Source organism: Calliopsis andreniformis, chromosome 4, assembly GCF_051401765.1.
Source record: "Calliopsis andreniformis isolate RMS-2024a chromosome 4, iyCalAndr_principal, whole genome shotgun sequence".
Lineage (NCBI taxonomy): Eukaryota > Metazoa > Arthropoda > Insecta > Hymenoptera > Andrenidae > Calliopsis > Calliopsis andreniformis.
In genome coordinates, this window is record NC_135065.1 from 2,423,523 (window position 1) to 2,451,286 (window position 27,764).

Sequence of the window (27,764 nt, forward strand, 5' to 3'; positions counted from 1 at the left end):
TTCTTTAAATGTTGCTTTTTGACACTATCTGCTGAAATGTTTTGCGTGTTTTAGGCCTTCAAATTAAAGAACAATAAAATTATGTAATGGGTGTCACTCATGGACAGGACTTCTATCTTTTGTCGTCATCGACGTTCTCTACTTTTTCTTACTATCTATTATACCACACAAAAATTTGACTTTAAAATAGATTCTAATTTCTTATACTTTGGTAAGGTTACTAAACACTAATAATGCTTTACTATATCGTACTATGTCTTTTCATTATTTAGAAATGATTTGCTAATTTAATTCTTAAAACCTTTAAACTATTTTAAATAATCAAAATATTGAACATCGACGATGCAAATCTCATTGTAAAACAGATGCAACATGAACGATCACAGTCTCTAAACTGTTAAGGTAACAATGGAACACAGAATAATAATCCCTTTTGAGAATACGACGATCAACCTCTGTAGACAAATTAGGGGGACAGTCATGTAGATACATAGATAATTATGTGTATGTATAAAGAGACAGAAAGCAGCGGCCACACGAATTACTAGAAAAACTAGCGGGGTCTTGATATCCCTGCACAGCAAGGCAATAGTTAGACACAGAATTTGAAGAAGTGACGTCGATGACAACCACACAGAAGAATTCAGTTTCATTAGAAACTTATTACAATTTCAAAAAATATATCCAGCTTTCTTCAAACAAAATAGTCATCTTCACATTGACACGACGTCACCTCCTCAAATTATGCTTGCAATGTCACGCAACACCACATGCACCCGTCGATCGTCGGAAGCTTTAGTGCGATTTCGTCCCTATACCCAGTTATTGCAACAACACGAAACTGTTTACCAGGAACGAGATCGTCAATTGTTTTACGCGCAATCCATCGATCCCGATGCACTAAGCGGATATGCGAGGCTTTGTCAGGAAGCTTCTCACGCTTCTCAAGACATCAGTCTAAGCCTAGTTTCAATGTTTGGTTCACGCTGAACCATACTAAACACCGCAAGAGCTCCTCTTACATAAATAAGCGAAATCAATTACCTTCTACAACAGGTTTCTCCGCGTTAAAGATACAGGCGATTCGAATACAGTATAGTCACTTGTCAGTAAAAAAGAAAAATAAAAGCAGAAATAACACTGACGTGACTGCGTAATTCCACGCATATACACTTGCATCGTAAGGTGAGTTGTAATACAGCGTGACAGATTGCAGGCTGCAAACTGGCATGCAATGGGCGAATCACGTACTCGACGAACATTGCTATCGATATCAGCCAAGATTTCTTCCCAATGAAAAAAAAAAGGAATCCCCAGAATACAAAAAACACCTGTGAGATTATTTTTCCCAAATTCGTTGGTACGAACATGTGTATTGTACATATGAATATAAACATTATAGAGATATAGAACTCTCATTTTTGCTTCCTTCCTTTCTTGCATTTTTCATGGAGGTGGCAGGAAAGTATGTCGCGTAAAATTAATTCTTTTTTCGTTTTGACAAAAAACATTGAGGGAATACTTACACGATGCGCCGTTGAAGAGGTCCCCTAACCAGGCTGACCAGAAGACTTTAACCTGGCCGGATATCCGATTTATCGTTTTGCTAAATATATGTATATATCTCTCTCCCCCTCTCTCTCTCTCTCCCACTCTCTCCCCCTCTCTCTGATAATTCAAACATGCACACTACATCGCGTAATGCGCTCTGTGATTGACAAACACGCTCTCCTATCACGAGGAGGCAATGGTGGCTGTCCCTTCGCTTGGACTCGCTTTCGCTTTCGTTCGTCCTCTTTTTTTTTTACTGAAGCAGCTCGCAGATCGACCCATGTCTGACGATTCCTGACACCGGACGAACGACACACTTTCGCCGCAGAATAACACTGAATTCGTTAGCTTTGTTCCTTCATACCGGAATTCTGCTTGTTAGTTTCCCTCGTTTCCTAAAGTGGCGTTACGTATTGGACCCCTAATGAGTATGTTACAAGAAGAAATACAGCTCAGATTTTACGTACAAATTGAAACAGTGAATTAGAGAACAGCACGAGTCCAAAATTAGCCAATTTCGAATAATTCTAAATTTATATCTGGGTTCTTGAACCAGTGTCTTAAGTCACAGAGGAAACAAGTGGACTTAAGACACTCTGGCCCTGAGGTCCATTCATGAAAAATGCACAAAACTACACTTTCAAATATCTCAAAATGTGGCTTTTCGACTTACGCTGTTCCTCAATTCACCGATTCAATTGTAAACAATCAAATTTTATATTTTCCATGTGACAGGTTTGTAATGAAAAAATCGTAAGTGAAAAGTTACAGGATAACAATGTCTATGATCTCTGTTTCACATTATTACCTGTCACAGAGAAAATATTAAACTTCGAGTTAGATATTTTAGTGAAATTCTGAGTATCGTGTCGAATTCTCTCAAACTTTAGATAAATAATGTCTGAGAATATTTTAGAGGAAAGCCATATCGATCGTTCGGTGGGAATCAGTCAGAATAGATATTAAGAGAACAGAGAGAGAAAAAAAGGTGAATAGTAGTGGCGAAGAGAAGAAAAGAAAGGTCTTACTTTTAATCCATCACGGTTACAACTCTGATCGAGCGTGAGGAAAGGCCTTCCTTGTGTCAGTGAAGGTCTTTGAGGAAATGTGTTAGATTAGAATTCTCGTGGGAAGATCGAACGCGACATTCGATGCGAATGCATCGAGCCTTTTTCATCGATATTGAATGTATGTTGTTTTTATTTCACAGAAGCAAATAAACGATCATTGTATTTAGATAGAGCTCTTCATCAATTTAATATTCTATACTATAACTATTATAGTTATGATACTAATTTATCAACAATTTTACAGTTTTCTAAAAACTAACGAAAATTTTCCATTGAAACCAATGATGGACCTTAAGCTGCTTAGTCGCTTTGGAAAATTGATTGACTGCCTGAACTTCTTCAATGAGTGCAAAACAGGTTTATTAATATGTATTTACAAAAACTGTACGGCAACTTCTATGAAAATGTCTGTTTTGTGAAAGATTTTCAGAAAATTCTGTTCACGATTGCCAATTGAATTAGTCGAACGTTTCTAGAATCAGATTTCGCGTTACAAAATAAAATTAATGGTTTTTGTTGGAAATAATTAACAACTCGAAATCCATTAAATCTAACGTTTCCAAGGAAACTTTCGGAATGAGTAGCGTTGGGAGAAAAAGTACAATTGCGTACACATTATCAGAAACTGCAATTAATTTCTTCACGTGCTTACGATAAGAACGTCATCTTATGATAGAAATGTAATTAAGTACTAAAACGTGGTAAAACTGCAATGCATTGAACAATAGTTACGTGCCTGCAAAGACGACGTGGATCATGTGTTTTTATTATAAACATAAGCGCGCGACATCATTTATTAAATAAAGAAAAGTTTACTCTTCTCTAAAATTGAAGTTCTGATTGCGTTGCAAAATCCTTTTTTTCACGTTTTCCACGTCGTATTATAAATGCAATCAAAAGGTCACTACTTGCTTGCGGATAAGCATAATTAGAACCAGCATAAATCATTAAGTACACAAGGATTGCTCTTAAAGTAGAGCAGGAGTCAAATGCTACTGATATAGCAGATAAAATGTTTCATAAAAAAGGGAGATAGTGTCCTTCGAGCGAGAAAAAGGAAAACCTCTTTCATTCGAACTGCGTCTCGTGCCCTTTCCGCAATTAAAAGCCTCGTTCCAATGAAGCAGAATCAAAAAATTATTGAACAATTGTAACGATGCAAAATACAGCTGTTTCAACGACAGTCAATCATTAAAATGAAACTTTGAAGTCAAATTAATTGTTTTCCCTCAAATATATTGCTAAATTTAAAGTAACTAGATATTTTTCGTTACTTTATCTCTTTATTTGTTGCCAATTGTTTTTCATTGGAATGAGATAGATTCATTAACGCTACTATCGATGCCATTCGACAGCACTGTAGCTGCTATCTTCAATGAGACAGAAAAAGAGAGTACATAATTGTGTATAGAGTGCAAGTGCAGCGTGCTGCTGAAAAGATCACGAAAAGTTTTTCGATTCATCTATCGATAAGCAATTGCGCATTCTTGGTACCGTTGACCTTCGAACGTGTCAACTACCGAAAAATTTTAATAACATCAAATAACTCTGAAAACTAAAAAGAAAAAAGTCGAAGGTTCCCGCTAATCAAATTCAATATTAGTCTACTTTTTTACTAATAATTTAATATTTTCTAGTTAAAAAAAGACTATACGGTATCTCTGTCATGCATGTAATATTACGTAGTATGTGAATTACTAAAAACTGATTCAATAGCTAATAAATACGCCATAATATTGACGTTGTGACTGTTTTGACACTACTTTGAAAAATAGTTCTGATACAGATATAAATTTTGGAAAAATTCAATTATAAATTATTTTCCATCATCACTTAAGATACAGCTACTTTTTTGTCGGAGTTGAACAGTGGCACTGTCATCGAATGTCAACGGCTGTGTGAATCATGTTTCTCGACAGATTGTAGAAAGAGAAACAGAGAATGAGAACTAATTCGGAGAGGTCAAAAAGCGCGGCACAATCAAAAGCTAGCGAGCTCGCGCTGATGCGCGTGTGCGTCCAGTGTATCGTGTGTCCTCTGTGGTGTGTGTGCAGGAGTATGTATACATGGATTTACATAAAGACACAAAGGACACGGACGACGCAGGAAACGAGTAAAAAGGCGAATCAGTGAGAAAATGAGAAAGAAGAGAGGTCTTAAAAGTGTAACAGTAGAGCAAAAAATGAGGAACAAAGTGTCTCTAGCCTTTTCACCGTCAAACTGACAAATGAAAGAATATTTTGTAATCAACAATCCTGTATAACTAACACAATCACGTATTTCGTCTATATAAGGTGTTAAGAAAAATGTGGAACGCCTTCACAAATTAGGCTATACAGAGCGTTCGATAATAAGTGTCAGAAATTTCAAAGAGTGATTCTGCATGCTAAAATAAGACGAAAAGTAAGAATGACGATATTGCGATTAAAGTTTCGTTTCTGAGTTATTAATTATGAAAAATACACGTAAAATGCTCGTGAACTGTGTCTGACTTGGAACTTATTTTACTAGCGACGTGTGAACCAGGCTAGATGCAGCGATATTAGTAGAATGAGCTTTCAAGTCAGACATATTGCACGTGTACTTCTGGAATATTCTCTTAACAACTAACTTCAAAACGAAGCCTCAAACGCAATTTTGATATTCTTGATTTTCTTTTTATTTTTGTGTAAAGAATCATTTTTAAAAATTTCTAACACTTGTCGAACGCCCTAAACACAAAAATGAAAAAGAAAGTTCAGGTGCACATATGTCCGATAACACTAACTATTTAGTTACACTATTTTATAGTATTACATCTATAACACTTAGAATTTCAGGTGGAGTCACTTTAAATTTTTAAACCTTCAAGTTCGAAAATATTTAATTTATAAATTATCAAGACCTTTTTATATACTTTTTGTAATTTTCTGAATTCTAATTCCTGGAAATTTTCATTTAAACTCCTAGGAACCAAATCGAAGATATCTTCATATAAACCACAACGAAATATAAAATAATATTTATCTAAAAAACTACATTTTTGTTACTTTGTTTACGTTCTTGAACAGCATTTTTGAATGCTCAAAAACGACGTATAACAAAAAGCTAAGCATTATCACAGCGTTTCTCAACCTATGGGTTGCGGTAAATTTTCAATGGATCGTGAAATGATAGCTGCTAGCTTGTACCCAAGCAAAGAATTGATTAACTAATTTCACGTATATTCAAGAATGATTTTATGTTACATGTGTCGCTATATCATTGCAAATAAATATAGTGGATTAAATATTAAAATGGTTGAGAAACGCTACGTTATCGGATATACACATACGTATATGAACCTTTTTCTGTATTTTGATTTCTACAACTTATCCTCTGAAAGTGTTTTACTTGTTGGTTAACACCCTACATAATGTTGATCACAAATAAGTTTAAAAATAAAATGATAGCAAAAATACTACAGCGTTATAAACTAAAACATACCCTCGATTTATTATCATATTGATCATTTTCTTAAGATTAATTAGCACTGGAACGTGATAAGTAAAATCTAGTATCAAAGTTATGTTACACGTATAAAAATAATATTGATATTAAACTTTTTTTTAATTTCTATTGTATATTACTATACATCTTAAACAAAAATACTAGACCGATTTAGTACCACGAGTCGAGGAATATGTTCAGGAGCAAGTAGCGGAGTTATGTTTGTTATACGTTTGCTCTGTATGGTACTTAAACGATTAAGACAGATGAAAAGACTAGAGGAAGATAAATTCCAAACATATCTACGAAAGTAGAGAGAAAACAGTAGATGAAAATAGTAGAAGTGTGTCGAAGCAAAGGAGATAAGTAACAGCGGCGAACAAACACAGCGTCAGTGTGACACACAAAGAACGAGTAAAAACAGTGGAGAGAAATAGAACAACTAGAAAAAGAAATAAAGACAGAGACAGTGACAGAAAACTTCTGTATGTTTGTATGTCTGTGCAACGTGTAGGTATACATGGATAACGCGTTTTTCGTATACATAGAACAAAAGAAAAACAAATAAATACATAGATAGATAGGTAGGTAGGTACATAGGTAGGCAGACAGATAAATAGATAGATAGATAGATAGATAGATAGATAGATAGATAGATAGATAGATAGATAGATAGATAGATAGATAGATAGATAGATAGATAGATAGATAGATAGATAGATAGATAGACAGACAGATAGATAGTTAGATAGATAGATAGATAGATAGATAGATACATAGATAGATAGATAGATAGATAGATAGATAGATAGATAGATAGATAGATAGATAGATAGATGGATAGATAAATAGATAGATAGATAGATTAGATAGATAGATAGATAGATAGATAGATAGATAGATAGATAGATAGATAGATAGATAGATAAATAGATAGATAGATAGATAGATAGACAGATAGATAGATAGATAAATAGATAGAGAGATAAAAAAGTAAATAAGAAAATAAATAGACCGACGGACAGACAGACAGACAGACAGACAGACAGATAAACAGATAGAAATAAAATAGATGTAGCGATAGTGAGAAAGATAGAGCAGAGAGGAGCGCTTACAGCTTGGTCTGTCGAACTCTTGCTGTAGGGTACTGGTATCAAACGTTCCTGCAACTCGCCACCTATTACCTTCAAGAGCAAAGGATAATATCATGGTTACAACAGGATGCAACGAGCAATACGCACTTAGCAGTACGTTACTTTTTGAAAATCACTTTTTAAGAAATTAAAAACATATTTCGTTTAAAATATACTTTAGTGTTCGAGTCTGGTTCGAATGACACTCCATCGTCTTAGGCACCTTTTAACTGGTCACAAAACGACTTCCTTTCACGCGCGCGCGCTTTGAAAAGTTCTTTTAATTAGAATTATGACGACATCCAACATTTCTAATTGAACTCTTTATTACAGATTCTTTTTGTTATAAAAGACTTTCTTAAATTCGAAGATCATTCTAATACGCAAGAATCTGTATATATGTATATATCATTCATGATAAATAATAAGTATATTTATTGAGCTAAAATGTGCCTGAACGTTTATAATTATAAATATAGTGTAACACTATAACGAAAATAGTACCCTATACTTAATATTGTGAATTAGATACGTGTGTCTGTGAAATTTGATGAAGTGAGTATGAAGAAACAAATAAATTAAAACGTAACAGTGGTCATCATTTCATTAAGATATGAAACATTTCTCAGCCACGTTTGAATGTAAAACATAAGACTTTAAATGAAAACCACTGCACTAGGCACATACCGTAAGACGAGCGCGGAAAACGTGCGTTAAAAAGTGATGATTATCGGTCATTAATGCTTTATCAATTAAGTGAATCTTCTAATTTTTCATCATGTATTACCATTAATTAGAAGTACTTGTAAATGAGTTATTTTGTGATCGCATTTAACTATGATTTATGTTAAAAAGTATATATCATTATAAATAAACATAATAAAAAGGAGCCGCTCAAATAGCAAAGTGAAATAATGAACACAAATAACAGAGAAACATAGAAATAGAAACGTCGAATAACTTTGAATTCATAAGAAATCTATCTATCTTTGTACTTCGTACTTTCTATTACAAATATGCTATAACAAAACGGTGAATTATAAGACAATTACGTAATGTATGTACAATAGTAATTTTATTACGCGGGATATTCTGTATAGAGTATTCCGTAGATTGTATTACGAAGCAGTGACACACCGATTAAGAGTACAGACGATAGAATTATTCCGTAAATAAAATATCTCCTCATAATTAATAGAATATTTTGTAACGTCCACAATTCAGTAGAATATTCTGTGAAGAGTCAGCCTCGACAATAAAATACTACGTGCATCTTCAGACGTAAGCCAGTAGAAATACTCTACATCTGACGAAGCAAAAGTAAGTACATACTTTCTAGCATGGTCAGACACGATTCAGTAGAGTAGCCCAGCACAATTCAGACGTAGTTTTAGTAGTACCTTCTACAAAAGGTCGATTACGCAGTATTCCACTGATTTATTAATAACAAAGTGCAAAAGCTTCAAGTGCGATTCATTGAATTCATTTACGATTAGCTTGTATTCAATCGAACTTCTTCAGTTTCTTAAAATAAAATCGATTTACGAGCGAGAGCGGCGAGTTACAATACGATAATAAATTGAGGGAAAATATGGCGAGCGTGGGGGAGAAAATTAAATCGAAAGCTATATAGTGCTATAGTGTTTCAATCTGAGATAATGCTCTCGAAGAGTTTTTCAACGTACGTATTTCAACTCTTCATATGACAAACGATTTTTATTGAAAAGAAACTCTTTTTTAAATAATTCCTTTAAGGATGTTTAAAATGAATGTATTTATTTATTATAATTGTCATGTGATGAGTCAAAGAACGTTTCAATTAATGAGTCTGTCCCATTGAGCTCACAATATATTGTCTTTCTGAAATGAACAAGGCTTTCGCTTAGAGTAGAAAATAGTTTACACTAGTGCCCACATTAGCGTCCAGATTTCTGCCCACTTTGGTTTCTAGAGAGGTGTCTACCCAAACACATTTGTTCTTTTTTTTTGGTTATTTGTATATCTTACTCGATCTCACTCACACTCGTTTTTCCTTGTTAAGTTGAATTATCCAAAAAACAACTTGACCTAATAAATGACCAGGCGTGGTCCCAAATCACGGACGTTAAAGAGGGCATTACTGTACATGTATAGTTGTCAAAGTGAGTTTAGCTTTGTTCTAAAGAAAAGTTTAAGAATATCAATTGTGACGTAAGTATAATAAATTGTCTGTGCATTACTGAGAAACTAATTTCATTGTCAGTCGTAAAAGAATAGAGTTTGTGCAGTAGAGATTGTCTGACTCAAGCAAAGCGTATAGAAACTATAGAAATAGTTTTATCAATGTGTGCACATACAGCAAACAGCTTTAAAATGGTAAACTCCATAAAGTATTAAAGGACATTTTAGGTATTCAGTATTCCCTATATTATTTCCTCGATTATGTACATATTGCATCACGCTGTAAACAAAGGAATGCAATACCTAAGAAGTCTCTTTTAGCATAAGTCACAAGTTTCTTTCATTCTGTCAAAGTTGGGACAAAGAAAACGCTTACTAAGGGATAGACATTCTCCTGTTATACCAAAGCCTTGAAAACATAGGTAAATACAGATACGAAATTATAATTTAAGATAATAGTAAACAAAAGAAATTTCTTTTTTGAGGTTCTTCCTGCTTAAAGAAATCTTCTCATAATTTTATGTAATATTTACAAAAATATGAGTATCATATACAGAAGTCTGAACGATAGCGAGTAAAAAAATAGAGCCATCTGGTACCATTGGCGTGAGTTGGAATGACGTATAGAAAAAGATTATCAGAGCAGAGTATGCATGGGACACGAGCAACGATTATTATTAAAGATTCAGCAGTTTGGTTTTATTCATCGAATCTCATTTTGTGCAGATATTTTCCATTACGAGGACGCGAATCGAGAAACAAACTTCCTGAACGCGCATTCTCCTCTGTTCCGTTCAGTAAAGGGAGCCAAATCATTATGAAAAAATCATTAATCCTCTGCAGTCACTCTACTGCCAATTTTTGTTACAACTGCTCTTGTCATATTTACAAGTGGCTGTATTTGTCATAAAATTACATATTAATCGCTTAAACTTTTCTTAATAATAGTCATAGTAATAGTATTAATAATATTTCTTAAGTTAGTAGTTTATCTAATTCTGTGCTTCTCGATTTCCTTTTTCCTTTCTTCAATTTCACTTTGGAAGTATGTTTTTTATAATTATAAGTTATGGATATTTTATTATGTAAATTTCAATTTTTCTTAGAAACCTGAAACTTGAAGACATTTTATACAAAATTTATACAAAATTGAACAAATAAAATAAAAATTTTATTCTTTCAAGAAAAATATCATATATGCCAAGTATCGTAGAATATCAAAATGAAACATTTCAGTGTTAATCAGTATTTACAATTATTGTGACTTTGTTCTGTTATTTAAGGAATCAAAAATTAGAAAACTTCTATACCAAGTACGGTGATAATGTGCAGAGGATTAACAGGTAATATTTGTAAGTAACCTTGGTATACTTTTGTACAACATAAAATATAAAACAATTAGTAAAAACCGATCGTAATCAAAGATTAACGTAATTAATATTCAAGCGCCCCCTACTGATCGGTATCAATTATTTTAACATTCCTATTAACATGTCTTAAACTTTATTGTATATAATAACAATAATAATCGCTAATAATTAATTAAAAATTAATAGTATATATATATTATTATTATTATTATTATTATGTATTCCTATGTCTATGTTATAATCGGTAGTAAATTATTTACTCAATTTTATAGTTCCAACATAACGTGTTAATTTTTCTAACTGTGTCAATATTAAAACATTGAACATCTTCTCCCGATTGCAGCATTGCGTTCTTAATGTCAATTCATGAATTTCTTAAACAATGCAACCTGCATTGGAGGATTGTATATACTTTTTCGATTGTTAACGGTGATGATTTATGAACGACACAATGTTTGTGTCGAATCTCGCAATATTTGTATTCTTTTATTTTGACAGGTAAAGAAAATTCGGTATAACAAGTAGTTACTAGAAATATATCTGTCTTCAGTTACGTATCTGGTTTTTTAACAGATTCAAGTGAATTTTGTCATATTTACATGGTCACAATGACTGGTTTGCAAATCGTGAACTTAATATCGTGTAAAAGGCATAAAATAATATATAAAAATGAGAGTACTCATTGAGGAAACAGATGTAAGAACTACAGAAGATACTATAGATTACTCATCGTGTTTTTTAACATAAAAATAAAATTAGTAATAGTGTTATATGTACTTATTTATATGTAGCTTTAACATTATATTATATTCATCATGATAGTATTATCATAGCAACATTTTTGTCCTTATGTGATAAGGAATAGACTCCTGATGTATAGTGGTCCCTTTTCTGTCATTCATTTTTTAAACTGTCTTTTGACCACTATTAAGATTTTCCCTGTGTAACATTTAGCTTAAGACTTTAGCTATTGCTTGTTCATTTTACTTCAAAAGCACTGTTTCCCCAAAGAGTATTAAATCTTAAATATCTTCCATATCTATTAACAGCTTTTGTTCACGATACACAGGTCAGTCTATGCCTACTGAAAATTGGCTCTTTAGTAAGTCCCTCAGCATATTTTTTCTTTCTACATACCATACTAGACGAATATCGTCACTGTTACCCTTACAGGCATTCAATCTAGTCATCTAACAAAGATGACACGTATTTTGAAATGACACGTTTCATAAGGAATCCTAACATTGAACGGATCAGCTAGGAACAAGACGACTCTCACTTCTAGATAAAAAGATAGCAGGCATGTATTATCACTAGATTCTCAGGAATAGATTCAGAATTTTCTACGATCAACGAGTAGTATACAGGGTGCATCAGAAAATGTGGGACATTTATGGAGAGCAGGTTCTAGACACGAAAAAGACTAAAAAAGAAATGTATGCACAGGTACGGTCAGGAATGTTTAATTTTTTAGTTATACGTTATTTTGTGTTGCTATAGTGTATTACCCTTCTTAAAAAACCAAAATATCTTTGGGTCTGACAGGACTTCAAAGGGTAGCACACCGTACAAGCAAGTACTGGGCCAACGTTTTACATAATATAAAATAGCGTATAACTGAAAAACTGAATGTTTCCTAGTTAATGTGCGCTTGAACTGTTTTCATTATTTTCGTGTCTAGAACCTACTCTGCATAAATATTCTGCATTTCCTGATATACCTTGTCCACAATACTGTAATGTAGTAATATAATATTTAATGGTGGACGAAGAGAGTCTAGTGGACTGGATAGGTATCGCTTACGATGGAAAGACTGACTTAAATGTAATTTAATTATTTATATAATTTAATACTGCCTTTTCCCAGTAGGACACTGTGGCAGAAACGGTTGGAAATAATCCATGTTTGGACTGACCAGCATGCTCTCGTTATTTGAGTATCAGAAAACTATTAAGGACACTTTGTTCGAGTAGTTTATACAAACAGTAGATAATTTAAAAATAGCAACAAACCAAAAAGGTATCTTGAAGAAGAACAGAGTATCTTAAGATAATATTCGTGAATTATTTTAATCTTTACCAAGCCGAAATAAGGGAAGATTCATATACCAAAAGGTGTTATAGTTTTCTCAACTTGTTCAAAAATAAAGGTTTCATTTTTAAACACGTGCTATTATTTCGTTGATCGTATTTCAAATTTTTTAACAAATATCTATACAGGCTAAAAAAAAAAACCCAACTTTCTAATTAAATAATATGTTATTAATACTAGATAATGTTTACACACTATTCGTCAAATTTGGAGAATTCTGAACCCAGCTGTGAGAATGTAACGATAGCATGTGTGCTATCTTATTGTCCAGAAATGTGTATTCAGAATAGCATATTCTGTAGTCAAACACTTTCTCCTAGTATTTAGTAAATACTATATTTGATTAAAAAAAGACAATGATTGATTTGGGACGAAATCAAAATTGACAGATTTCGTCAAAGTACTTTACGAACATACTAAAAAATATTCGCTGTAATTATGTGCAGAGTTCTCATAAAAGTTAGCTGAGTGAATGAAGGGGAAATTGTACAACAAACTACCTCAATTGAAGTTCCTAATTTTCCTGAGATGAACTCAATTTCTGTCAAATAATATTACATACTAGAGTTAAATACGTCTTATACTGCCATTAATACATTTTTAACTTGCAACCATCACTCAATGTCATCAAAGTCTCCATTTTGCTTTACAGCAAAACAGACTGTCAACGTCGAAGTACTTTAATCATTTTCCTCAAAATACTCCTTTCCCTCCTTCTTACTTCAATCGTCCGAGCACTCTCAGAGTATCAAAAGAATACTCTCAGCATTTCAGGACAGTTTAATGTGTCTACCACAATTCAAATAATACACATCGAAATAGAGAGTTAGCATTTCATCATTGATACATGTAACTGAATCGAATATTTAGGAAGAATCCCTAATCACCACATCCAATTGATAGAAGGTCGATTTCTGAAGGAGTAGGTTCATTGCAACCAGGAGAGAAGACCCAACGATTATAACACGGATTTCACAGTTCTCGGAAAATAACTCTCTTGGTGCTCATTTCGCTTTGTCTTCTATTTTTCCGCGTATGCGCGTGACTTGGCAGTGGACGCGGTGCTTTAAGTCGACATGGTGTGTACAACGCGCACTCCATCATGATCAGTGATACGTAGGGTATTAAGTGATCACACCGAAATAGAATATTGACTCTACACAACTCCATCTAGACTTTTTAAAACAAAAGGTGGAGTAAGTGCTGCGTTTCTCGTTCGCTATCCTTTATGGAATTTTGAATAAATAAATTGATAAGTAGTAACGATGATTACGAATCTGATAGGTGTACAATAAAATGTTCATCCATTTGTAAGATTATTTTGAAGTTTAGAATGTTTTCTCAGTTGAATGAATTGTTTTTCGTCATTTTCTTTAGTTTTATTCAAGCACTTTAAGACTTCATAATTTTCTAGTCGTTGTTTCTACTTTGTTTAAACTTCTTTATAAAATCTTAAGTAGAAAGACCTAGTCATGAAAATGGTTTTATAATACAAAATTCATAGATCCTAAAATCCTAAAAATGTGGAATGAAAGATGAATTACTGCTATACCAAAGTGTGAACTAGATTGACAATCACAATCTTTACAATTTGTAGAGTCCTTACGAATCAATTAATTTTTCTAGCAATATTTTATTTAAATATTTGGATTTCTTCGAATTCAATTTTTGAAAATTGTCATTATATTTGTTTAGTGACAAAGATTGCTGATCCAGATATTATTGGCTTTCTGGATGAAGAAACTAGAGGAGACAAGAGGATAGCGACGAGATTCCATCTCACGATTAAGTACGTCTTTTGTCATCGTCGTTTTCTTGCTTGCTTCTCGCGAGGCCCTTTGCAGACGAATCATGTTTTTAATTTAATCTTTTTTACAATTTTTAAGCCCTTTTTGCAGACATCCTGCTATGCAAATTGGAAATTCAGCTACAAAAAAGCTTCTCTCAAGTATGAAAATGGAAGGTAGAAAATGGTACAGGGCGTTCGTAAAATCTGTACCTACTTGGACAATACTTCTACGAATTTCTTCTTTCCAATATTTGGTACAGAAATCTCATGGAATTTTATTCTATGAATTATAACATCATGAATTTGTTTTTCATGTGTCTTCAAAGCACTTAAAATTAGTAAGTTGCCCAGTTGTATTCAGATCAGTTTCTTATTTTTTATTACAAGTACCTATATCACAAACATCCGTATTAAATCTAATAGAATCGATTGTATTGTTAAAATATCAATAGAACTTGTTTGAGTCCAATTAATATTACGATTGATTCAATTTCTTCTTGGATAATTCGAATGTAGATTGCACAACATCCTTGATTTTACATCTATAAGATTGGTCACCAAAAAGTGATAAATAAATACATAATGTGAAACAAGTACCGCAAAGAAGGCCTTTATAAAAGGTCTTTACAAACACCCTGTACAGTATTTTCGATTCAAAATACGATAAACATTCAAACATATTGTAATAATCTGCAACGCTTCATCATTAATTCATAACAATGTTCTTTCATTGGTTTTCGGTAACTTTAAAAATTCGTTTTCCGGCGACGGAAAAAGGTTTCCAACGCAGGAAACAGAAAAGTAAGTACATAAGATACTTCCCCGCCAGATAGGAAGATTTTGAAGTTGACCAATGCATTTCCCAACTGAATGTAGCTTTAGAAAACATTTCGCCTTGAATCCCTAAAAGTGATCAAATCCAAGGAATCAACTACGTTGGCCTAAACCAAATGCAATGATGTTTTCTGTAAAAACGAGGCTCTTAAAATAAATAAAAACTTTAATAAAAAATGTGAGTAGGAAAAATATGGCATGTAAGAAGAAGTATCAGTCAAGCGAGCAAGCATTTAGACCAGATTGACGTACGAGCAGGTATTAAGCGATCAATCTGCCTAAAGTTTGAATAGAAACTGGAAACAGAGATTAAAAAATGAGATTTTGAAACGAAACTGTTTCCATTAAAATATAGTTGAACTAATACAAATATTCAGATAAATAATGACAATATATAGTGGTGATAAAAAGTGACATTAAAAGTAATATTTATACAAAGATAAACAAATATTCTGCTCTATACAATAAAAACTTTAACTGATAAAACTGTTGAAAGAATGATATGAAGTAGGAATATTTTATGCAGCCGAATTTAAAATCACTCGTAAGGAGTTTTTAATTAACGAATCGAGGTTGCCTCGCGAAGAAGCCGCAGATGCAGACGGACGAGTTTCTGGCTTTCGAACACGAGTGTTAAGTACTTATAGCTCTCTCTTTTTCTCCCAATATCGGATCAAAGTCACCGCAAAATGTTTCATGAATTCTACAGTTCTATCGGGGTTAAAAATGAAAGGAGAAATCGAGAGGTCCATTTAGGGCGAATCTTATTCCACGTTTGTCAATAAAATCGTGCCTCGATCGAGGTGATAAAAAAACATGGGAAATGTACAAGAGCATTATCGAAGAATTAAGACCTTGATCGATTCCTTAAATCCAGGAGAGACGAGGACTCTTTTAAATTCTTTTATATCCATGGGCTAAAATTTGAGAGATCACTCTACCGTATCACCAAATAGCTTTTAAAACGTTCTTTAGAAAGTCGAAAGAGTAAGAAACGTCCTGGAGAGGCTGGTCCTATCCCTCAAGACTTCTCCATTCGAAAGATGTGAAAGGAAAACGACTGTACAGCATCCAAGATGGATAGAATTGATAGCCTACAAAAGACAAAGACTTCCTCCATTGTATTAAAGCAGGATTATCGGTCGTCAACCATCACGATTTGAAACTAACAAACGATTGTCTTAATGTATAACAAGTAAAAACCACCAGCAATATTGAAGGCTTACTACTTTGTACAAAAAGAAGGGTAATAGGATATATTACAGAGATTCGCAAAGGCAAATATCTGCTTTGAAGTTAAGTTAAGCGAGTTGAACATTATACAGCGTTGAAGATGGACACACCAAGTGTTTACACCATGTTTACACAATTCGTTGCTTCTCGGACCATTCTTCAGCAAATAAGAGCAGAGAACGATCGATAAAACGCATTCTAGACCTTCAAGAGGAAGTTTCGTATTGAAAATAGTTTGTGAAGATAAAAATTTAAGATTTTTAAAATAATTTCGTCACTCTGCCTTATGCTTGATGAGGTCACAAATTTTTGGCGTTACTAGTGGGCAACCGAGAGCTGTTGCGTGTCGCTGCCTAGTTGTGTAGACCTGGTCTAGATTTTGGAATATCCAATATGATCACGTTAACTATTCAAGGAATAACATTTTGCCCTAGAAGAGGCATTGTCAACTGTGCCTTCGATAGACACGGGAGTTTGCTTGTGCTCAATAGAGTGGTCATAGGTATTTTCAACGCCAACTTTTGCGGCCTTACTTGAAAAAGTGGGAAGCACTAAGAGCAGTTATAACAGGCTCACTATCTTTACATTGATAGAATACCCCATCACAATGCTATTTGGGTCTAAACCGTGACGTTGTCCACAGACAAGTTCACTGAGCCCGCCTGCTCTAAAAGTAATTTCTCGTGAACTTAATGAACACTGTACAACATCCAACTAAAAGACATAGATTCACAAAGCAGAAAATTGCTTTAGAAATGACTGGTAGGTCAGATAAAACCTAGTAATCCAGAACGATAGATCATTAGCCTACCCTTCTAAAGTACAAGAATCATCTTGTACGCTGCAAAAAGTCCGCAAACCCCAGTTGAGTATCATCGAAGGATTCTTAATAGCAAGTACAAGACCTTACTTCGTGAATCGGAAAGAAGAGAAGCGACAGAGGCGTTGGATAGAAAATAAAATAATACATTACTGTTCAAGAAACATGAAAAGACGTTTCTCGAGTCGTGTGTGTAATAAAAAGTGAAAAAATCAAAGAAAGGCAAACCGAAAAGAAGCGTAATTGAACAAGATAAAACACTGAAGGACGAGAGAACTGGAGTGACAGGCAGTAATAACGAGAAAGAAACGATAGTAGAGGGTAGAGAGTGTACAAGTGGCGACACGCAAAGCTGCCTTTTAAATGCTGGTCTCATGCACGAGCTTCGTCAATTCCGGGAGGGCCATATTATTGGAGTTGAGAAGCGAGGATGTTCCGGTGTTGCTGTCTCTGCTGCTGTTGCTATTCTGCATCTGCGTATGGTTGGGGTTCAAGGTAGTTGCCTGATTTAGGGCATTATTGGACGAGGATCTATTGTCATTGGCGGTATTAATAGTGGTGTTATGATGGTTGTACAGGTTCCCCGATCCTTGGACGGTGAGCAATAACGGCGACGTCGAGCTGTTTATCGCGTGCAGCGTCCTGCCTTCGGTTTGGTGGTCCATCAGGCCCGTTTGGTCGCCGGTCTTGTTTGGCAACTTGCCAGCGGCGTTCATTGCGGTGTTGTTTGTCGGGTCTTCGTCAATGTATGTGAAGTCAGAGAGTGGTCGGGGCCCGGTGTGGCTGCGTGAGCTGCGCATACTGTGTAAGCTGTGTAAACTATGGACAGAGCGACGCTCCTCCAGATCTTCCAGAGTCGACTTGAACGCTCTGATTACTCGAAGCTGCAAAAATAGGGAACAGGATGTTCTATCAGGAAGCGAGGAAGGCAAGCCAGCGCGACACACAAGCACGCCATACTCGTGTATCTCGAATATCTGTGTATCTCTTTGGTACGTGTATATGCTAGATATGTGTTTGTATGTCTTTTGCAAACCAAAGAGAGTGTTGGTCTTGTTTTTCTGGTGATAGCGTACGTAATGATCTGTGGTCATCAATGTGTTTATTTTTTCCCTTTCGTGTTGTGTGCTTTCTCTCTTCAAGGAGAAAGTGATCAATTTATCCCGGTTCTTACGGGGCTAATTGTGTTTCTATTGTATGTTTCTATTATGTATAGGTGTAGTTTGCTTTCTTTAGAGGTGTTTCTGGTGCACATCGGGCTGTTCTCTTCTTGGTTGCATTTCACCCGAGTTCCACAACTCAAACGATTGCGTTTTTTTGGGGGGGAGGGGGGAGGGCTAATCAGGTGACTTCTATTGTCTGTGGCGTACATGCACGCATCTACCTTACTGTGCGTACCTACCTACAGTGGCTGGAAGCCGTTGGAACATTTACCAGGGGTTCAACAAATATTTGGAAAATTGAGTTTTTCCGTACCACAATAATGATTCAATTTCCTGCACTTCCTACTATAAACTCGACACATTTTCACTTTCAATAGTTGACTGGTACTCTACCTGAACCTAGGCAACTTAATTAGTCCCGGTAGGGCCCTCTGGAAGAAACGATCTTCTCTATTCTCTTATTTTATTTTAATAAGCCATGTTCACCAATTGTAGACAAGCAAAAAATTAAAAGTAACAATAGGTTAAACTTCTTTAACTACCTAGATCGAAGACGTACAATTACGCCCTATAGTGAAACTTCCAGACAACCAATTTTGTTCACTGATCGTGAAGAAAATTTTGGAGCTCAATTGTCCTTACATGTATATTACTCAAATTCTTACACCAAACGATACAGGATAGTTTTTCCTATCTTTTCCTTCCTTTCCTTTCTTTGTCCGAATATCTTTCAAATAATTCAAACTAATAAGATGAAATCTGTTATACGGTGAGATAATAAAACTGCAAACTGAAGGATTAAGTGCCTGCCTCGATTAGCTCGATTTCGTAAGATCTTGTTACAATTAGCAATACCTTCTTTTAGAAAATTGGCAATCGTGTCCAATTAGAAATGGTCCGCAACAGTCCTGAACTGAGAGCTAAATAGAGGAAGCTGGTTCTGATGAAGCACACGCTTGAGTCGCGACATATCAACAAGATTACACGAGGATATGTCCGCACGACGAGTAGAAAGAACAGGATAGTATGAACAAGCAATAATCGTGAAACAGGAAATGAGAAAGGGAGTGTACAACGTGAAGAGAGAGACAGAGAAAGAAAGAAAGAAACAGAGAGACAGTGAAAGAGAGAGAGAGAGAGAGAGAGAGAGAGAGAGAGAGAGAGAGAGAGAGAGAGAGAGAGAGAATTATAGATACTAGAGAGAATATTAGTGATATCTCATGGTTACGTTATGTCTAATTTTTTATGCTTATACTTGTTAAAAAATTTCATTTCACATTTGCAAATTTTTCTTTATAAATACTGTCATTCCGTATTTGTTTTTATATTTCCGAAAATTAGTAATGATTTAAAATTTTTTAACTTATGCATAAATTCATAGAGTCCTGACAAGATCATAAGAACTTCTTGGACTAGTTAATAATACGAAACATTCGTCTTTGAAAATAGAGTTTTCACAATATCGTAGTAAGCCTTGCGACTTAAAGGTCAAATAAATCAACTTGACCAGCCATCAATTACATGTTGCTTTTTACTGAGTACTTCTTTAGTATTCTTCAGTATTGTAAGCCTCATTATACACGATCAATTATTCTGAACTTAATTCTGATTGCTTAGTTCATACAATTACATAAAGCTGAAGATATAATTATATTTTTAAACATTAAATCGTTTTAATCAAATACGCAGTATATTCTCACATCTAAGCACCAAAACACAGGCCAGTTTCGTTGACACTTCCTAATGTTTGCGTAACTTTCTCTTTACATTACTGCACCCAACATTTCTGTACACGATTTCATTTTACAGACTGCACCGCGCAGTACTGATAATTCCCGTAGATACCTCAGCCCCCATGGATAATTTACGCCTACTCAATTCTGAGCTTGACTGTAATTATTCAGTCAAAAATGCAACTCAGAGGACTGAACACATGCCGAATATATAGCAGTTATAATGTAGATTCGCTAGAAAGCTTCTGTTCGATAAAACCCTTAAAGAGAAATGCACATACAAATCACTGCAATAAAGTCAACCTTTCTCTGCCACACGTGCGTGGTTAGAGGTCAGCAAACACAGAGTTGATGCAAACGCGAGCAATCGTGCACACGCACACTCGCACACTGAATGAAAGAAATTGATTAATTGAATAGGATGGGCATAAAAAAGATTTAGAGGCTTTCGTGATCAGATTGTTGGCAAACTGCTTCCTTTCACGAGGAGGAGGCACGATATTTGATAAGAGAAAATTAATAGACTATTTGGGATTGTAGAAAGGCGTATTATACAGTTATAAAACTTTATCTTATTTTGTGGAGAACCTGAGATTGAAAACAAGTATTCTTAACCGACACATTTTAGATGGTCTTGATTAAGTGTTGCTGCTTTTTAACTGTTTGTTTCAGTTAAGTTTTGTAAATATACACGTTGTCTTAGAATCGGAGGTGTACATGTAGAAAGTCAATGATTTTACATGAAAAAATAAGTCGAAAATAAAATTTGTTGATACTGAGCTTTCTTTCTTTTTAAAAACTGAGTATAAATTTTGATTGATTAAAAGAGTGCAAAGGCACAGTTTTAAGTGCTTGAAAAGAGACAGTCACAGTTTGATTAGTGACTCTATCTACTGTAGAATAGAAATTATCCCTTCAGTTTGTGTATCTATCAAGCACCTAAAATTACACTGTGATGCACTTATATCTCGATAAAATTCAAACTCAGTTTTCTCAAAAATATGCATTCGTATATATTTTCAACTTATTTTTGCAATACAATCATAAATCTTCCACTCGTGCCATTGGTTCTGAAACATCATGTACGTATCAAATAACGGTTATAAACACACATTTCAAACAGTAGTCACAAATAAAACAGATTCTTTAGGATTAGTCGCTATAAATAGAGCAAATTCTGTCTGCAATTAGGAACAATTCGAACGCAAGCAACAATAGGATAAGAAGCAGAACGCTTCAACCATCTTGGGATTCAATTGTCTCATATTCTAAAAATCATTCTTCGTCAGGTCTGAGAGGAAGAAGGAAACAGAGTTTTCTGACAAAGGGATACCGTGAAACTTCTTAGAAGGCATCAAGAAAAGACAAAGCCAAACAGATTAAACATACACGATTCAACAAACAAGTTTCACGGTATCAAAGAAGACTTTTCACTTGCCAGTGTGCTGGAGGAGAACGGAGTTCCTGGTCGAATATCTTCATAACCAGAGAAGAAGAAAGAAAAGGAACAAGGCAGACAGAAACAAGCAAATAGGTGGGAAAGGAAAAAGGAGAGAAAGATTGCTCGACCAAGCAAAATTCAAGCCGATCCAAGTGGACGGAACAGTTTTCTTCTCTGTACAGTCTCCGTCCACATGCGAGTATGCGCACAGCGCCAAAAGAGGGATAGTTGTGTGGTGTTGGCTGGTTACGCAACCACACAGCCTCCACGCAAAAATATGCTTGTTGGCTTTGCTCTAAATCGTCGTAGGGATAATATTGAAATGATACATGGAAGGAGAGTAATACACGCAGCACACAATCATATCAGACAACTAGACTACTGAAAAAGAGCGAGGGCATACGGTGGTCCACCAGCACAAGAGACTCCCACCGGTCAGCCCACACCCACTACACAAAAAACACAGTGGTGTGACGAAACATCGTTCACTGTATTTGTGCGACCAATCGTCGCCGTCGTTTTCAACATTCCTTAAATGCAATAGATTTAACATTTGCAACTGCGATAGCATCAACATTTATTACCTGAATACTGGATCTTCGTAATATAATTATAACTCTTAGAGTGTATGAAGATGTTACTATCAGATTTTCATACCTTTCTAGTATAAGTTTAGTTAGCTTTGCTGCTTTCATATAGACTCATAGTTTCATGTTGATCCTGCATTACTGTGAATAGTCCCGTTCCATGGGTATTTACTCAAAATCAGACCTCGTATTCGGTTTTTACCTAGCTCTTCGTTTGTACATATTTAAGTGCTCTTTAGTATTCAATCACACAAAGATAAAACCCAATTTTTTTAATCATAAATTTTCTTTTTTTTTTTTGTCAGAAACGTTTAGTGACATGCACATATTCTGAAAGAAAATCTTCATCCACAAGTTTGTTGCGCTAACTTCCAGACTTCAATGAAGCTTGAACATTTCTCAATCTTCTTCAATATTTCATTGTGGTCCATTATAAATAGCAGCAAACCAGCTTCAAAGCACGTACAATAACTTCCTGTTTCTTTTAAACGTAAGAAACAATAGAATGAGATCCACCCTTTGAAAGCAGTAGGGCAAGCGGGAACACATGTAATTAGCAATAGAAAATTCTCAAAATCAACATATGTTCGACGGCGACGTTTCAATCAGCACACCGGTACGTACGTCGACGATCCGTCCTGTGTGTATGCGTACGTATGGCAAAAGATGACGATACAACGTATTATTTAACGGGCAGGCCATCTACATGAGCTACGTACTTGTTTGTACTCCGACAGGATAAGTGTGGCGGCGGACAAGACTGCCGCCTCGTTATACCTCAGTCTCCCGAATGGGTTCCGCTGGCTAACAAACCACAAATCATACCATCAGTCTTAATTTTTATCCTTTCCTTAACAATCATTACTTTTACAGCGTGTTGTTTTTTGGCGTTAACATCACTATTCAACCTTTGGCTTGATTTCCTAGTTCTGTTTTTTTCCGGAGTTCTGTGTGCTGATTTTCGTTAGGTAAAAAGCTTCACACCAAGCTGTTGAGGACTTTTTTTAATAAAGTTTATAGGTTTATGTGTGTCAAAATAGTTGTTTTAAAAAGAACTGGAATATAAGGGACGCTCGAGACAAATAAAGTAAGAAATAATGAATTTGGATCAATTGCAAGATTGTTGTTCTAGAAATTTAAAAAACAAATTTTGAAAGTTTGTACAACTTTTTATCACTGTTTCTATCATTTATATTATGTAATAATACGAAATGATTGATTTTATTTTATTGTTCCTGTATGTACTGATCTCTTGTTAGAATGTTTTAGATTTTCGTACAGAATGTTCCTTCAATAAAACTAAGAATTAGGAATAAGAATTCTTCACATTTCTTTATATGACTTTCTTCAATCTTTTTCAAATAAAGAATACTCATCAAAATATGTGCATATTCGTCTCGAGCTCCCATCAGAGATCTCAAGTATTCGCAATTGATTGCCAAATGTATCTCTGTGTACATGTGTAGTAAATACCAATTTGTATTCCCTATAATGCAAAGGTTTCTTTCAGTGAGAGCTTCCAGTTGTGTGTACACAGCATACAGACAAACAAACTGTGCATGTATCATACGCCAGAGTACATATACGCACATCGAGAGACACACGATGCATTTTGGCACAAATCACCATTAATGGTTAATGGTATCACAGCAATGGCACACTGTAACGATTAACAGCAGAAATAAGATATAAGGGAGCAAATTAGCGAATAAAATCATCACCAGTATGTCCCGACAGACACATAGAAGGCTTGAGTATGTCTTTGTCAGTCAGAGAAACGCAGGATGCAATAACAGAAAGTAGGTCCAAATATGGAGTGTTGTTTTTCTGTTGTTGTCAATGTTAAACATCGTTTGTTTCATTTTTCTCTTGTTTTATAATTAGGACGTTCCTGCACATGCATAGTTCACACGCATACCACACGTATACAAGGTACTCTCTGGAGTTGTTCTTTCGCAAATCTCTTATGAGTTCGATGTTTGAGTTCAGCTGAGTCTGAAGAAAGCTGCTGTATGAAAAACTTTGTGCCTTTGTAAACTGATAATACACTGCGGTTGCTCTTTGTTTCTGTCTTTGGGCATGTTACTGGTTAGTATAATATAATTTGACAGCACCTTTAAAAGAATGGAATTAGGCAAGTCTGATTAACGTATAAACTTTAGCAGACTGGTATCTAAGTGTTCACAATCCTTCTACAAAGAAGTTCTTTGTGTCCCTATGAATGAGTCATTAAGGATATCTTCTCTTTAAGACAATTAAAGATCAAAACAACGTTTCTGGAAGCAACTGGCATGTAAAGAGACACTGACGAATGTCTTCGAAACACTGGTTACATATGCTGACTTCAAAAATACTTGAAGCGTGATAAAAAATAACGTCTACTCCTTAAGCTTAGAAATTTCACATATAAAAGAAAAACGTTTACCTTCACTGTATGCTTTCAAATAAATATTGCTTTTGATTGAAAAAATAAAGAAGGAGAGAAAAATGAAACTTCAGAAGCACATAAAATCATTGATCTTTGATAGAATTGAATTAAAGAAACCCTACAACTTGTAATTATGTTAAGAATAAGAAGGAATAAAAGTGAAATGAAACAACTGAGAGACTTGACAATTCTCGTAAATAAACGAATTAAATTATTTGTAATATGCAAAAGGAAAAAGAAAACAATCAGCAAGTTCTGATAGAAAATGAAATGAAATAATTTTACTGCAAAAGCGTACCTTGTCGCGTGTGTATGTGTGTCCTGCACACATATATACGCATACACATACATATACGCGTACACATACGCGCATGCATTTCACATACACGTGTGTATATATACATATATCTACGTATATACACGTATATATCGGCAAATTGTATACGTACATACATACGCACAGACGTGCATGCAACATCATAGAATTAATGGAAAAAGAAAGAACAAAAAATCAAGGAAAGGACTGAACAATTTGGAAGCTTGTATTTTTGTTCCTATAATGAACAATACCAGAAGCTGAGTTGAGAAAACATTATAAAATGAAGCTAAGGAATTTGGTTTGTGCTCCAAGCTAGAAGAAAAAAGAGTGATACAAAAAGAAAAATTCTTACAATTTTGTGAGGCTAGAGTTTAGAAAATATACTTCTGAAATTAGAGAAGCAAACAGTATTTTGTATACTACATAAATTTCTAAAAAGATCGTGTATAAAGAATCATTTTATTTAGTTGCAATTTAATATAATTATCTTATTTTATAGTACTATCCGTTCTATTATAATTAAGAATTTATGATTTTGTTAATGTTCCAGAGAATTTAATACTTATTTCTTTCAATACGAATTATTATGGAAAATGTTTGAAATCGTTAAAAAGATTTCAAAGCAACAAACTGAATCAGAAAACAAATTTTACATCAAAAGAGACAATGTTCGAATATTGAAAGACTGATTCTTTATTCTTCAAGTTGAGCACACAGATAGCCAATTGTTAAATGTTTGATTCTGAATTAATTATTGAAATGTTAATGTGAGTATTGTGGAAAGGAACAAACAGCAGCGTGAAAGGGAAAGGAAAAACAAAATACTTCAACGCCTTCAAATATCTCTTCTTTGTATCAGATCATCGACTGTAAATAAAAAAAGAAGCGAAGTAAAAGCTCGCAGTTGCAAGCAAAGTTAACGTCGAAACGATACAAAAATAGGCAAGAAAGATACACGTTGTAAAATACAGATAATCAGAAGGCAATAATTCAGAAGAACAAGAGAATATTAGGAAAATCAAAGAGTACTGCTCAATTAAAAATGAGCGTAGTTAAAACATATCAAGAAGAGATAGAAGAGAGACGGGTGAAAATGAAACCAAATACGTCAAACCCGGAAAAGCAACGATATAGAAAGGAAAACCCAAAAATATGTAGTAAGAGACAAACTTGGTTAATGGAAAAAATAAATTTTAAAAAAGTAAAGAATTAATATTCAAGAACGGTCAAACAGTGCGGAGATTGGACTTGCGGACTAACCATATAGTAATCCTGAGAGGGAGATCTGCCTGTCACAGATACATTCTGCACCAGAGTTCTATTGCTCGTCTGAAAGTAGGTTACACATTCAATTTACATAATTAGCTTAACTGAACGATACCTATAATACTTGTTTTTTTTTTGTTTGTTTCTTTCTATTGCTTATAAAATATGCATTAGTGAATAGTGTCTTTTTTCATAATTTTATCGTGGTAAGTCAAAAGTAGTGTTACAAGAGTAAGAAGAAAGGAAATAAGAGAGAAAGTGAAGTAAGTCAACAGAGTAAAGGAAAACTGGAGATTATATCAATACATTTCGTCGCGATTTCCTTTTACGGTTTCTTGCTTTAAACCACGCTATTGTTTCACCATAAAACTTAATCATTGCTTCTTAAAACATTTGAGTAATTGCTCTTTTCGGTCTTCAAGAAAAAATCGTGTTCTGTCGCATGTCCAAAAGTGTTTTCATCAGGTAGGACAAAATAAATTCAATAACATTGTAAAGTGAATTATTCAGATCATTATGAATCGTGGTTTAGCCAAGTATGCGCTAGCTTCATCAGGCTTAACCCGCCCCCTTGAGAGAAAACAATAGAAAAAAAATGAAAAGAAAAATATGTGAGGCATAAACATCATCGACGAAGAAAAACTGTTTGTCCTGTTCGACTCTCGCTCGAGTAATCGATTCCTCTATACCATCCTCGTTAGCACCTATTATATTATTATAATTTAAGTAAATCCTAATTTGAAAAATACTTGTAACAAAATTGTGCGCTTAAACACCTTATCTCATTGTTCGAAAGTACAAGTTATAAAATATTTAATATTGACTAAGTTGCACCTGATGTCACACAATATGAATTAAAAGTTTGTGTAAGATAAACATGAGTTTTTCTAGCTTATAAGTTTTTCCAGGTAACATTGGTGAAAATTTTCTTTCATTTGTCTCCTATTTTAAGTGTTGCTCTCAGAGACTGCCACGTCATTTCTCAACCCTTATTTGTATTGCTTAGAATTCTGTAGGACTTCTCAAAGATATTCATCTTAGATTTGAAATTGATAAACACGTATATCAAAGAGGTAATATGCTGGCACAAGCCACGAGACAAATGGATGGGCTGAGGACTGCGTGGACCACTGCTAACTTGGTACTAAATAATCAGATTCGAGCAAAACTGATGACTAGCTAGCTAAGTCTACATGCTCAGGTTTTAAAGGTAGTAGTAAGAAATATCTAGCATAGTTTTCACTAAACCTTACAATAAATTCGTCGACAAAAACATTAAAAATTATTGACTAGGTTTTACGAACTTTC

The 27,764-nt window shown here is 34.4% G+C and overlaps 1 protein-coding gene across 16 annotated transcripts in view; it reads right to left on the reverse strand.

The window, feature by feature from the left end:
- Nucleotides 1-27,764, reverse strand: part of Pmca (plasma membrane calcium-transporting ATPase 3) — an 84,749-nt gene that overhangs the window by 7,095 nt on the left and 49,890 nt on the right. For 9 of the 16 annotated variants that reach the window (XM_076376842.1, XM_076376839.1, XM_076376838.1 and 6 more), the window contains one exon: nucleotides 16,735-18,403. The exons of 2 other annotated variants lie outside the window; for them this stretch is intronic. In XM_076376842.1, the coding sequence (XP_076232957.1) occupies nucleotides 17,879-18,403 (525 nt within the window). In that variant the 3' untranslated portion in view covers nucleotides 16,735-17,878. Of the gene's footprint in view, nucleotides 1-1,684; nucleotides 1,947-7,204; nucleotides 7,274-16,734; nucleotides 18,404-23,067; nucleotides 23,248-26,450; nucleotides 26,520-27,764 lie in introns of those variants that run through there. 5 more of the 16 variants (XR_013001756.1, XR_013001757.1, XM_076376851.1 and 2 more) reach the window with 5 other exon arrangements.